Source organism: Mastomys coucha, unplaced genomic scaffold (genome assembly GCF_008632895.1).
Source record: "Mastomys coucha isolate ucsf_1 unplaced genomic scaffold, UCSF_Mcou_1 pScaffold22, whole genome shotgun sequence".
NCBI lineage: Eukaryota > Metazoa > Chordata > Mammalia > Rodentia > Muridae > Mastomys > Mastomys coucha.
Genome location: NW_022196905.1, coordinates 69,878,269 through 69,892,323, shown reverse-complemented (window position 1 = coordinate 69,892,323; position 14,055 = coordinate 69,878,269). Strand labels below are relative to the sequence as shown.

Sequence of the window (14,055 nt, the reverse complement as noted above, 5' to 3'; positions counted from 1 at the left end):
TGGAGAAATAGGTCCAATATTGTACAATCCATATACACTTTCAGCTTGTTTGTACATGACAGTGTCTTCCTGTGTACCACATAATGGTCTTGAAATCTTGCTTCTCCTATCTCAGCCTCTCTATTAGTAGCATTGTTTATTTCATGTTTTTACATTATACTATAGTTTTCAGATCAGCTTGCATATTTCAAAAAGTAGCCAAAAGAAACATAAACAATTAACTTGGGAGGTGGATTGTAAGAGAACAACAAAGAGACTGAATGCTTTGCTTGACATTTGTAACTATTCTATCAAGTTTGAAGAAGAAGACTTTATAAATTACTCTTTCTCTGACATGAGTGCTTTTCCAAATTATCACAGCTACTGAACCAGATTCTTACCTTCACCTAATGTGCCACCCTCCAAGCAGAACCATTGTTCATTGAAACAGTTGGTGAATGACTTATGGATAGACCATCTTAATACGCACACCATTTATTAAATGAATGTAACCTGTTCTCTGTGGGCTAAGAATAAAGTCATTCTCTCAAGTCAAATAGCTTTGACTATAGCAGGAAGTCTGTATCCAAAAATCATGTCTACAATTCATTCCTTGGTGCAGCAGAACTGTCAACTCTCAGCTTAGCTACGATGGAGGTAAAGTCCTTTGGTGATGTGAGGGTCATTGAAGTACAACCTTATTACAATCCAATGTCTAAAAATTGTTCTTATTTTGGCCTTGTACCACAGTAAGAGCCAAGATTTTAAGCTCTACTAAATACAAAACAAACAAACAAACAAAAAGACTTTATCTATTTCTGTTCATTTAAGAAAATACTAAGGCAGTGGTGGCACACGCCTTTAATCCCAGCACTTGGGAGGCAGAGGCAGATGGATTTCTGAGTTCAAGACTAGCCTGGTCTACAGAGTGAGTTCCAGGACAGCCAGTGCTATACAGAGAAACTCTGTCTCAAAAAACCAAAAAAAAAAAAAAAATTAGTAGTGATGTATTATTTTAAAATATACAATTAATATGTTTGGAGATATTTAAAATTTATATTGAGAAAAATGTATGTATTTTCAGTATTGCTGTAGACAAGCATCTACATAAGACTGTTAAATTGATTGTTGTTTTATATCCTGCAACTTTTTTTTGTTTTGTTTTTTTTCAAGACAGGGTTCAAACAACTTTTATAATACTAATTTTTATATTATACTATTTTATAAATTTTAAAGAATATGACAAAAAAAGGTATTGTAGGTATTGAAGGGGGTTCTCTGGGAGGAGTTGGAGTACTAAAGGGAAACAAGAATGTGATTTAATTCTATTTACTTAAAATGTTTTTAAATGTTAACAAATTCAGATAAATTGAAATCATGTATCTTTTCTCATCATAATGCAATAAAACTTAAGTCAATAAAAAATGTTCTACAACATAGAAAAAAAAACATAAGCAAAGCAAAATGATAGCCACTGAGATACTGGAAAGATGTTAGTGATGCATATAACCAACAAATGGATATTTTTGCAAAAGATATTAAGTACCCTTTTGTTTCAAATAAGGAAAGAGAGGGGCTTCAGGTCCAGCTTAGTAGTAAACAACATGCCTAGTGTATAAAAGAACTTGGGTTTGATTCCTAGCACCACTGGGAAGACTCAGAGGGGACATAAGAGGAAATAGGAAATCCACAGATGTAGATAGAACTCAAACATCTTAAAAATAAATAAGGATGATAAAAAAAAAAAAAAAAAAACAACCTTAGCCCCATCACATTGGCAAAATGAAAAGTTAAAGCAGGGAGTCTTGATGAAGATATGTAGCTATTTGTCCCCAGTAGAAGAATCAACTAGTGCAACCTAGGAATCTCTAATAAAACTATTTGCAAACCTGAAACTCCAGCACTTGAGATATGTGTATCCTCATTTATAAGAGCACACACTCATCTGAGAGCTCACAGCAACACTCTAATGGTAAATAGCTGGGAATATGAAAATTGGCCAGGAACAAGAGAATGGCCAGATTACAGTCCTTTACCAGAGTGCTACACAGCTCAAATGATGTACTGGAGCTTCTAAGTCTGCAGTTTCCTCCCGTGCTGCTGGGGATTGAGCTGAGCATCATAGCCATTATCACTGAGCTACATCTCATAGGCCTGGAGTCCTTGAAGTTTTAAGATACTCCACTTAAAGATGAAAAACCAATTATCAACCCTTTTTCAAATGCCAGCAGAATGTCAGAACATGCTGGACCAGCCTCTATCCTGGACGTCAAGCCAGGTTCCTGTTAAAGTAGGAGAGAGCATCAATCATAAGTACTTATTTTACTTCTGTGAACAACATCCCACCCATAGAAAACATAAGGGAAAAGGTAGGCAACTGAGCTCTTCTTGATTGACAAACCTAGCAATTGAGAGAAGAGTTTTAGTGTTCAGTGTTTGGATATCTAAAGGGTGTGTATGTGTGTGTATGGTAGGAGGAGGAGTAGGAGTAGTAGCTGCTGTAGAAGAAGATGGAAAAGGAAGAGAAGGACTACTACTACTACTACTACTACTACTACTACTACTACTAATAATAATAATAATAATAATAATAATAATAAGAAGAAGAAGAAGAAGAAGAAGAAGAACAAGAACAACAAGAAGAAGAAGGAGAAAGTCATAATGGAAGAACACAAAAGATTTACCATTTTAGTGTTTTAAACCATTACTATCAACAGTTCCCCAAACTCTCTATTTCACTAAACTCAAGCTCTATCTGTGGTAAGCTAACTCCATCTTCCTCCCTTGTTCAGCACAGTTCCACTTGGGATGGCGACAGACTTGATGACTCTCAGTGTGCAGAATCACACAGCATTTGTCCTTCTGTGACTAGCTTATCCACTGAGGATAGTATCTGCAATGTTCCTCTGTGTGGCTGCATGTGATAGAACTTCCTTCCCTCTGAAGGTTAAAGGAATGGGCTGTATAGAGACTCCACATTTCCTTACACATTCATCAGTGGATAGACACTCTGATAACTTCTAACCCATGGCTGTTGTAATAACAAGAGTGCTGCCATGACCACAGATGTATAAAAATAGATTGGCTCTCTGACTTCATTCCTTTGGGGTATATACAAATAAAGGAGACTTGCTACCGCAAACAAATTCTATTTTTTTTTCCTTAATAGCTTACACTCCCAAGAACAGGGCACAAGTTTCTCCTTGGGTGTTTATTGCTTTTAATGCATGCATCAAATAACTTCAGTTTAAGTGTAACTGATCTAAAACAAGACTCTTTTTTTTTTATACATAGAAGCCACTCAATTATTGTGCTGAATTCAAGCAACAATCAATATTGGTTTGTTGAAATGCATTCACTGCACATGGTTCAATTCCTTCCATCCCTCCGTGAGTCAACAGATAAAGCAACTCAAGGACTTGAAGGACATAAGATGGATAAATTGTCTTTCTATTGAAAGAGTGTATATTCCAGGAGAATTAATACATTGAATACAGAGTGTATTGTTGGATATATACCTATTAAGACCAGACATTTCTGAGTTAATAATGAAACTATTGAGTGTGAGTTACATTAACATTGCTTTGGGGGAAAATCCTGAAAGCTAGGCAAGGTGTTCTGCCACTGAGCCACAAACCCGGATCTGCACAGATTCTTACCTGTTTGTTGGCAAACACTACCAGAGGGAGCCCTGGATTTGGATTAATTAACTGATGAAGGTATTTCTTGGCTTCAGGTAATCGTTTGTGATCAGCTGAATCTACCACAAAGATCAGCAGCTGCCCCTTGGGTAGGTACAATTCCCCGTAGGAGCGGAATGGTTCACTGCCACCAACTGCAGAGAGAAGAAAGTCATCTAATAAATTCACAGGCATGTCCACCAAGGAGGGGGTGGCAGAAGACATCGGGGTATGCTTGGGCTGTTTAGATAAATCTGGGTGTCTCTAGATGGTATTTAGGGCCATGAGGACAAATGAAGTCTTGTGGAGGGGTGAAGTATAAGGGGAAAACAGGAGGTGTGACCTGACTCTGGATGGGACAGTACTGCCACACAGAATCTAGGACTGCTAGCTAACTAGAAGAGGTTTGGGACTGCCTCCTATTTCATCATTGAGGATGCACATGTACTTTGCTTAGACCGCTGTGTATCTTTAACAATGAGGGAAGAGAACAGATGATTACAAGAGATACAGGTGGGTGCTCTAAAGGCTTCCTCTAAGCCCCTTTTGTTGCCAGCACTACAAAGAAGGGAGAAAATGGAGACAGCAGAAAGCTGACCCCCTCCCCCAATCCCACACCACTGGCACCAGAATATTCAACTACACATCATCCCGAAGTGTAGAAGAATTCCATCCAGTGTCACATCTCACAAGATCACCCCGTCAGCAGGGACCTCGGCTTTTGGCTGAAGATGTACGCTGGTGAGAAACAGAACTTACTCTCCAGGAACTCCATTTGCCTGTCTTCAGAGTTGATATGGACTGTGTTGAAACCTTGGGTGGGTGCTATGCTGGGCTGGACTGTGTTGGAAGCCAGCAAGTGGAGGACGCTGGTCTTTCCTGCTCCATCCAGACCTAGTACTAGGATCTGCTTATTTTCCATCTGTGAAATAAAAGATAAACCAGTAAAGCCATGCCAATCGGGGCTGTGTTTGGCTGGCTCCTGACAGTGTGTGCCTTGCTGTGTTAGGACCTTAGAACAGTAGAATTGCTAACTAGTATAAACCCAAACTATGACTTCTGTTATATTATTCTCATGTCCCTTTTCTATTGTCCAGTTCTTTGTTTATCAACAAATACACACACACACACACATACACCTTAGAATGTATGCGCTGTGCAGTGTCACAGATCTGTGGATCCCAGACCAATTTCCAGGCATTTTTTTCTTTTTTCACACTCTGTGTGTGTGTGTGTGTGTGTGTAGTATGTATGTGTGTATGTGTGTTTGTATGTGGTTGTGTGCATGCATAGATGTTCTTGCACAAGGACACCTCACCATGCATATGGAGGTCAGAGGTCAACTCTCCAGTTGGTTATCTCCTTCTTTCATGTGGGTCCCAGGATCACATTCAGGTCGCCAGTCTCTAAAGCAAATGTCTCTACCTGCTGAGCCATCTCAGCACACGGTGATTCTTCCTAGAATTCTTATCTACTGGCAACTCCACCAGAGTGATTTGTCTATGGTACGAGTGTGGACTGTCCACCCAACAGGGATGCACTTAAGGTCTTGTTATTTGTCTTGTCTTAGCAGTTGGATAAATTGGCTACAAAATATTAGGACAAGGTTCCTCCCTTGTGTTTTTTGTTGTTTGTTTGTTTCTAGGACAGGGTTTTTCTGTGTAACAGCTTTGGCTGTCCTGGAACTCATTTTGTAGACATGGCTGGCCTCAAACTCAGAGATCTGCCTGTCTCTGCCTGGGGTGCTGGGATTAAAGGCGTGTGCCACCACCACCCAGCTCTTCTATTATATTTTTAATAGAAATAATCATGATTAAGCAGAAAGGCTAAGACTATAGAAATTGTTAAGCCTGTCGCAATCGCAAAAGAGCATTTGTTAAAAAGGCAAACATAAAACCCGGTTATTTGTAAGCAAACTTCAAAAGTAGCTATCTACTAACGTTCTTATCACAAATGATCAGAAAGGAGCTTATACCTTTAATCCCAGCACGAGGGAGTCAGAGGCAGGCAGAATTCTGTGAGTTCAAGGCCAGCCTCGTCTACAGAGTGAGTTCTAGGACAGCCTGAGCTACAGACCAAGACCCTATCTTGAAAAACAAACACAAACCTAGTAATCAGAAAGGAAGAACAACAGGAATGCAGAGAGAGCTCAGGGTGCTGGGGGGTGTAGTTTCTACGGTACAAGCAATATTTAAACAAAAACACTTAACAATTGTCTCCACTGGTACTGCTTCCGAAATAACAACATCATAAAACTCTACTTACTCTATTTGAACACTAGAAAGTATTGATTGAGCACAGTGCTGAAGATTAAACTCAGGAACTTGAACTTCCTAGGCAAGTATTCTCATTCCCAATGAAAACCACAATCTTACTGTTTGAGTCAGAGGTCACTATGCAGCCCTACTTGGCTTGGAACTCATTGTGTAGATCAGGCTGGTTTTGAACTCACAGATCTACCTGACTCTGCCTCCGAGGATTAAAGATAAGAACCACATCAGGTTCAAAGGTGATCTTAAAGAGCATCAGAACCCCTAGCCCATCTCTTTTGCCTGTTGAAGCTTTTGATTTCTTGAATTTCACTTTTTAGCCCAGCGTGGCTTTAATTCTCTCTAGTGCTGTCACTGAAACCACTCTCACCTGTTAAGAAAAAAAAAATGTGTGAAAGAAAGATGTTTTAAGATATGGCCTACTAAGGGCTTATGTAGAAAGCAGGATCTAGGAAGGCCTCAGATTTTAAAGACAGTATATATTTGGGTTTTGTTCTTTGGGAGAACAATTGTTTATGCAGTGTAATCTGGTGCACTCGCCTGAACCTCTGTGTGTGTTTGTTTGTGTGTGTGTGTGTGTGTGTGTGTTGTGTGTTGCTTAGGTTTGGATGCTGGGGATTCAAATTCAGGTCCTTGCGCTTGAACAGCAACATTTCACCAATTTAAAGAATTGGCATTTTCATGAGTATTTCATACCTCTGCCCTTACCTCCTTTTCCATTCTAAGTGTTACAGTGCCTTTCTGAGACTACACTATGGTAAGGAATAGGCCATTGAAAAATTTCAAAAACTACACACTTGAAAGTAATAGAGGCACCGAGAAATGGCTGCAGAGTGTGGATTGTGTTCCCCTACAATTTCCACTATGAGTCCTACCCAGGCTACCCTATCAAACTTCATTAATTCTAAGATCACCCTCATCACTGAAATTAGGATATATTTTATTCTGGTTGATCATCTTTTGCTGCCAAAGCAGTTTTTCTTAGTGATATCTAAAATAATGGCATCCAAAGTCTTAGGAAATACTGTATTTAAAACTCTCCCCTACTCCTAACCCCGGGCCTGTCTTCCCTAGAAACTCTGAACTCATGGCTTACATTTTGCTTACAATACAGACTTTGGGCTGACGGGGTGTTGGCTCAGCGGTAGAGTTCATCACTTAAATTCTGGGTTCTAATGCCAGCTCTAAGTTAAGAGTCAAGCCAAACCAAACCACAGGGTCCTTCACGTTTATCATCTAGAGAAAGCTTGAAACATTGTAAATCGAGAGTTTAGAAGAAAAATCTAATTTATTCTCCCCTAGTAGGGGGCGAACCCAGCCCACAACTACTAGAAACTATGCGGTTTCTCACATTAGGTGAAGTGGCAGCGGCAGACACATCCGAAGGGCAAAGTGAGAAGCCTGGCCCTGGGAAAAACACCCTGGAAGGTAAATGCTCAAATCTAATTCTGAACATCACTGTTCTTTGTCAATAGTTTTTCATCATCTGTGCTTCTTTGGAGTATGTATTTTTACAAGGGATCAAGTCCTTTCAATAGTTAAAACTGTTGAGAACTAGAAGCGGTTCTGAGGCAAGGAACCAGCCAAGGTTCTGACAAAGCCTGGAGTTCTGAGATTAATTAAGCCTGCCACCCTCCCTCCTACTGCTGGTGTTCTGAAAGCCATGCAGACAGTAACTACAGCGCCCATGGGAATGAACCAGGGAGGGCCCAACACATCATATATTATTCATCATGCATGTATTCAAGAACCCAATCTCTTAAAACAAAGAATATATGCACAGTAAGTTCGAGGAGGACGGTTCAATATTGGTTTCGGCATTGTTTATGTGGTCTGCACGCTGGTGTGAAGCGCTGCGGGACAGAGACAGGGGCAGTCTCTGTGTTCCATCAGGACCAGTTAAGATCCCTGGTCTCTCGACCCTAGACAACGATGGGTAGGACCCGGGGACATAAGAAGGGGTAAAGTTGGGTACAGGAGGGGTGTGTTCGAACCTTGGCACAGCCCCCCATCCATAGACAGAAGCCCTCGGACAAGACCCGATTCTCTGCGTACTTCGGCAGCGACGTAACAGAGCCAGAGGGTTTGGATGCCCACTCTGGCCTTGGAAGCGAGGGTCCCGGTCCCAGGTCTCTTACCAGCGGCGGGTACAGGGTTTTAATGAAGGTGCTGCTGTTCTCCTTGACATGTTCTGTGACCTGTTCATTCTCTTTCTTCGTCCCTTGCTCCTTCTTGGCTTCCATCCCTGTCCCATTCTCCTTGCCTTTCACGTCATTTTCCTTTTTCTCTTCCTGCTTCTCTTTGTCTTTCCCATTCTCCTTAGTCTTCAGGTCCGCACTCTTTCTTTTCTCTTCTCTCTTCTCTTTTCCGGTTTCCTTGGTCTTCAGGTCCGCACTCTTTCTTTTCTCTTCTCTCTTCTCTTTTCCGGTTTCCTTGGTCTTCATGTCCACACTCTTTCTTTTCTCTTCTTCTTTCTCTTTTCCGGTTTCCTTGGTCTTCAGGTCCGCACTCTTCCTTTTCTCCTCTTCCTTCTCTTTTCCGGTTTCCTTGGTCTTCAGGTCCGCACTCTTTCTTTTCTCTTCTCCCTTCTCTTTTCCGGTTTCCTTGGTCTTCATGTCCACACTCTTTCTTTTCTCTTCTTCTTTCTCTTTTCCGGTTTCCTTGGTCTTCAGGTCCGCACTCTTCCTTTTCTCCTCTTCCTTCTCTTTTCCGGTTTCCTTGGTCTTCAGGTCCGCACTCTTTCTTTTCTCCTCTTCCTTCTCTTTTCCAGTTTCCTTGGTCTTCGTGTCCACACTCTTTCTTTTCTCTTCTTTCCCTTTCCCGTTCTCCTTGGTTTTCATGTCCACACTCTTCTTTTTCTCCTCCTCCTTCCCTTTGTCTTTCCCGTTCTCCTTGGATTTCACGTCCACACTCTTCTTTTTCTCCTCTTCCTTCCCTTTGTCTTTGCCGTTCTCCTTGGATTTCATATCCACACCTTTCTTTTTCTCTTCCTCCTTCCCTTTGTCTTTGCCGTTCTCCTTGGTTTTCACGCCCACATTCTTCCTTTTCTCGTCTTCGTTCTCTTTCCCTTGGTTGATTTTCAGCCCTACCTCCTTCTCCCTCTCTTCTCCTTTCCCTATCTCATTCCCCTTGTTTTTCGGCTCCACCGACTTTTTCTCCTCTTCCTTCCCTTTCTCTTTCCCCTTCTCCTTGCTTTTTACTTCCAGGTCCTTCCCTTTTTCCTTCTCTACCTTTACCGCTGTTTCCTTACTGGTCGAAGAAAACCTTTGACTCTCTTTCTTAATCTTCACCTTCTCCATCCCCGCCTCCGCCTTTCCCTTTCTGTCCCCTGCGCGCCCGCGCGCCGGAGCCTCGGCCCTGGATCCTGGCAGGTGTGGCTGGTCCTGGTGTGTGGCGGGGCACAAGGTGGAGACGTAGAACCACAAGGCGTAGGCCACACCCGCGGTCACCACAGTCCTCGCCAGTGAGCGCAGCTGGCGGTCTGGCATTTTGCGTTAGTGAGCCTGCCTAGGGGTGGCAGCTGATTCATTGCACTTGAGGCCCCAAGGACTGACCGTGGAAGAGGGAAGGGCGAGGATGCTAAGGGGGATGGATCGAGCCCAGTCTAGGGGAACCTGGTGACCTTCAACAGAGAACTGGGAGAAACAGACGAGGACTGTCGTGGCAGGAGGTTGCTCTAGAAGGCACAAAGGCTCTATTTGGCAGTGCTGAAGAAACTCCTAAAGAGTTTCAGCAATCTGGAGGCTTCAACCCCCAATTTGCTCGACCAGTGATGCCTCTAAGAATGCCTAGGGCACCAGAGTCCCTAGAAGACTTCCCACCTTTCCCCCAGTTTCAACCACCACCCCAGATCGTACATCCTCCTGTCCCTATTCCACATGAATTCCACCAGGAGCCATAAAAAGGGCTGCTATTCAAGACTGTCATAAGGACAGAGACGGCAGGTGCAGACAGCTAATCAGAACAGACACCAAAACCAAACCAAACCAAATCAAACCAAACCAAACCAAACCAAACCCAGAACAAAGCAAACAAAAACAAAAAACAAACTGAACTACAATCTAGTCGCTGGCCTCCCTCCTAGATCAGTATGTAGTAACTTAAGTGAGGTGGCATCTTTAACTAGCTGAGGGACTGACCCAGGACAGTTCATAATTTAACAACGTTAGTTTTTAGGAATGGGGGAGTAAGTCACTGACAGGCCCTGGGTTCCTGCTCAGTAAAGAGGGATTACGTACAACATTAGGACATAGTTGCCTCATGCATGTATCTTAGCACTGGGAAGCTGAGAAAACAGAGCTTAACCTCAGACTGAAGTTACAGGGAGTTTAATGCCAGGCTAGCACATTGAGAGCTCTTTCTCCCTCCAGGACAGGAAAAAATACAGTTGCTACATGAAATGGAGTTTCTTTTGTTAGATATTCCAAATAAACTGATAAAGGAGTGATGGCAAGTTCTAGAAGGCTTGAGCGATGGGACAGATTTTAAGGATAGCTATCTTGAGTTGGCTTGAAAATATTAGGCTTATTACTCTACAAATGCACAGACCAATGGTGTGGATTTTTTTTTTCTAAGATTTACTGTTTTGTGTTTATGGGTATTGTATCTGCAGTGTTTTATATGTATATCACATATGTGTTGCTAGGGGGCCACAGAGGGTGTCAGATTCCCTGGAACTGGAGTCATAGTCAGAGGTGAATTGCCATGTAAGTGCTAAGAACTGAACTCAGGGCCTCTGGAAGTGCAGCGAATGCTTTTAACTGTTGAGCTATCTCTCCAGCCTCTGAATTTTGATTTTTTAAACCGAGTTCTCCCAATCCCACTAGATTTGTAGTTTTGCTAGAAGGGGCAGGAGACAATTTTAGATAGTCACCTTAAAAGAAAGCTCTTAGATATATTAAGGAAGTCCTTCATAAAATGCCAATACCCAAAACATCTTTATTCACATTCACCACTAGTTTATTTTAAAATTTATTTCAAAATGTGACACAGTGAATGGATGTTTTCCACGTTCTTTATTAATGTGTATGTGCACATGTGTACACACACACACACACACACACACACACACACACACACACTGAACCAGTTAAAGACTTCCCCCAAATAGTTACTAAAATGTTAATACAGATGAAGTTTAAATAACTTATTTGAAATTGAGGTTTCTGTGCCTTAGCAATGATAGTATCAAGTGCTGCTAGTAATGCCTACTAAGATGACTATGTATGTATTTCACCATGATGTCTTGGACTAAAATTCTCAAAGTTTAGAATATCAAGATTCTGTTGGTCAACTTAAAAACTGTCCTTAAGCAGAGGAGATGTAATGGGCTCCTCAACGCTGAGTCTTCCTGTAACAGGGTATTCAGTCCTCTGGGGGGTGGGGGGCGGTGCAGATCCCTCTGAGACACTGCAGATACTGACTATGTTCAACAGAAAAGCAGCCCCTATTTCTAACTCCACAGAGCAGGAAAGCCTTGTAGAAACCCACTGAAGAAGTTCCAATAGATAATGCTCAAACAGCAGCACTTTTATTAACAAGAACAGAGTAATCTGATCACAGGAAATATAGGTGTGAAATAAATGATATCTCAGGTGACATAAGTGAATACTAAGCATGGGGAGACCCACATGTGTCTCACAACTGTTGAGTGTGAAAGTGGCCTGCTAGCAATGAAAGACAAGAATAACATTTACACCACAAAATGACTGCAGACCATGTTACTTCGAAAAGGTAACGAAAGTCATGTCCCATAACCAGAAAGGGGAGCCATCTGATTATTAATAGGGCCAAATGCTCTTGTGAATTTCAATACCATACTGTTTCCTCTTAAAGATAAAGAAGTCAAAGTTTATGTTCTTGATGGTGGCCATTAAGTGTTCTGATTGAGAAGCCCACCCACAGCCATTTGCCCTCAGAACACTGGGTCTAAGAGGCAACTACTTGGAACACTGATACATTTTCTGAGGTCTTCAGTGGAACTAAATCAGCATGTTAACATAATCTGAAAATGAAACAACAAAGTACAAAGGAGTCAGATGTGTACAAACACACACACACGTGAACGACTCCCAACTCCAGGGTCACAGGACAGAATTTATGGTTAAGATTATTTAGATGGTGAGTCTTTCTGGCTGCTCAGTTACTAAGATCCCTTTTCATCACATGATAGCTCTAAACACATACTTGGAATGCTCAGAAGACTCCACTTTTAGCCTTGTAAGACATAATTTAAGGTGAGACTTTATAGGAACATGTATCTGCACACTAGTTGAAACAGGAGAAACTCTTTTCTATTTAAATCCCGGGAAACCTTAGATAACGTGTCTTATGCTGCCATCTTCAGGCCTCTGTCTGTAAAGCTATTTGGTACATGCAGGCCAGATTTGACTGGGCAGTCTGAGGAGATGTCTTCTGTCTGAAGTGTAAGAAATCATTTCAGGACTATGGGGATGGAGGAGGGAGCTCTGTGCTTCCTGCTGTGTTACCTTTATTATGTTCCTAATGTCACTGACACTGGGTTAAGAACAGCCTGCAACAAGAACCCTGTCATCACCAGGCACTTTTCCCTCCTTTCTTCCTCTTCTGTTGCTGTTTCTTCTTCGTGGCTGGGGCCCCTGCTGGTTTCTGGTGTCTCGGGGGTACAATGTTACTTGTAGAGGGAGATACCGTTGCCGCACTTCCTGGTCTCGGGGAGGTGGGGGGGCTGCTCACATTTTTACTGGCATCCCTGAAATCATCAAACCAGAAAGGTTTTTAGTCATTTAGAAATGTAATACAGGAAAAGGTGTAAGCATGTATGTGCATGGATTTCACTTTCCACATCTAATAATTTCCCATGTGTTTTAAGGATGAATGTACCATATCTCTATTCAAGACTCTCTTGAATACTTTTAAACCATTTTATACCTAAAGAAAATGTAATATAAGCTACATGCCAAATGTTGTAAGTTTAGAAAATCAGCTTTAAATGACTTATAATTCTATGTAGAAATAGTTCACATTTTATTTAAGTTAAATTAAATTCACATTTAAATGAGTCATTATCTTTAGTTCTAAACTAATTGTAATTACTTGTTAGGCTGTTTCGTGGTTTGTATGACTAGTAGTAGTTAAGTCCTTACTGAGTTATCCCTACAGCTCCTACAATACTTTTAACACTATAACCACACAGTTTAGGGAAGTCTTAAGTCAGCCTCCAGGATTAACCGCATTCTGAGACTACTGTCTTGCAGCCACAACTTACAGTTCCGAGGAGGCTCCTGCAGTGGCTCCCTGTGTTCCTTTTCCAATCTGGTCCTTCTTTTTACCCTTCTTTCTTCCTCGGTAGTAAGAGCGCTCTCGCATTGGTAGCCATCTTTCTGGATCTGGGGTAACTTTTGGGTCATAATTCTTAGGCAGTTTTCCTAGAAACAATTGATAAATGAGAAATACACCTAGAACAGCTTCAAAATTGTGTAAATAGTGTATTCATGCCTTGGAATAAATAACACAACTGAAATTGGGAGGTGTGGCCTTATTGGAGGAGGTATGGCCTTGTTAGAGAAGTGTGTCACTGAGGAGGGGAGCTTTGAGGCCTCATATATACATATATATATGAGCCAGAGCCCAGAGGCTCTTGCTGGCTGCCTATGGAAGGCAGTCTTCTCCTAGTAGCCTTCAGATCAAGATGTAGAACTCTTGACTCCTCTAGTACCAGGTCTGCCTGCATGATGCCTCGTTTTCCACCATAATGACAATGAAATTGTAAGCCTCAATGAAATGTTTGCCTTTATAAGAGTTGCCTTGGTCTCTTTACACTAACAGGAACCCTGACAGACAGCAGCGCTCTGAATTTAGACAAACTCTTAGGGAAACACTAATGTAATGAAAACATTAGTTCCAGTCAACATAAAAGTCAGTGTTTGAAAATACCATAAGAGAATAGCATTTTTTAGGTCCAGAAAGTTCTATTAGGAATAAACTATTTTTATTGTTGAAAAAAGAATCTAGGGTGGGTTAAAAAAAAAAAAAAGATTCTAAAGCCAGGTATGGTGATGCACACTTGTGGTTTGAGCACTTGGGAGGCTGGAGGAGGATTTCCTTGAGTTTGAGGCCAGCCTGGACTATCTCAACACAGAAATCTA

At 41.6% G+C, this 14,055-nt stretch overlaps 2 protein-coding genes across 6 annotated transcripts in view; both read right to left on the bottom strand.

The window, feature by feature from the left end:
- Positions 1 to 9,432, bottom strand: part of Arl9 (ADP ribosylation factor like GTPase 9) — a 13,407-nt gene extending 3,975 nt beyond the window's left edge. The window contains exons 1-3 of one of the 5 annotated variants that reach the window (XM_031342814.1): positions 8,068 to 9,432; positions 4,419 to 4,581; positions 3,639 to 3,814 (exon numbers count right to left, since the gene is read on the bottom strand). In XM_031342814.1, the coding sequence (XP_031198674.1) occupies positions 3,639 to 3,814; positions 4,419 to 4,581; positions 8,068 to 9,417 (1,689 nt within the window). In that variant the 5' untranslated portion in view covers positions 9,418 to 9,432. The other 4 variants (XM_031342816.1, XM_031342819.1, XM_031342817.1 and 1 more) reach the window with 4 other exon arrangements.
- A 1,419-nt stretch (positions 9,433 to 10,851) lies between these two features.
- Srp72 (signal recognition particle 72) overlaps positions 10,852 to 14,055 on the bottom strand; it is a 29,283-nt gene continuing 26,079 nt past the window's right edge. Inside the window, exons 18-19 of the mRNA XM_031342813.1 lie at positions 13,176 to 13,335; positions 10,852 to 12,659 (exon numbers count right to left, since the gene is read on the bottom strand). Of these exons, the coding sequence (XP_031198673.1) occupies positions 12,482 to 12,659; positions 13,176 to 13,335 (338 nt within the window). The 3' untranslated portion in view covers positions 10,852 to 12,481. The remainder of the gene's footprint in view (positions 12,660 to 13,175; positions 13,336 to 14,055) is intronic.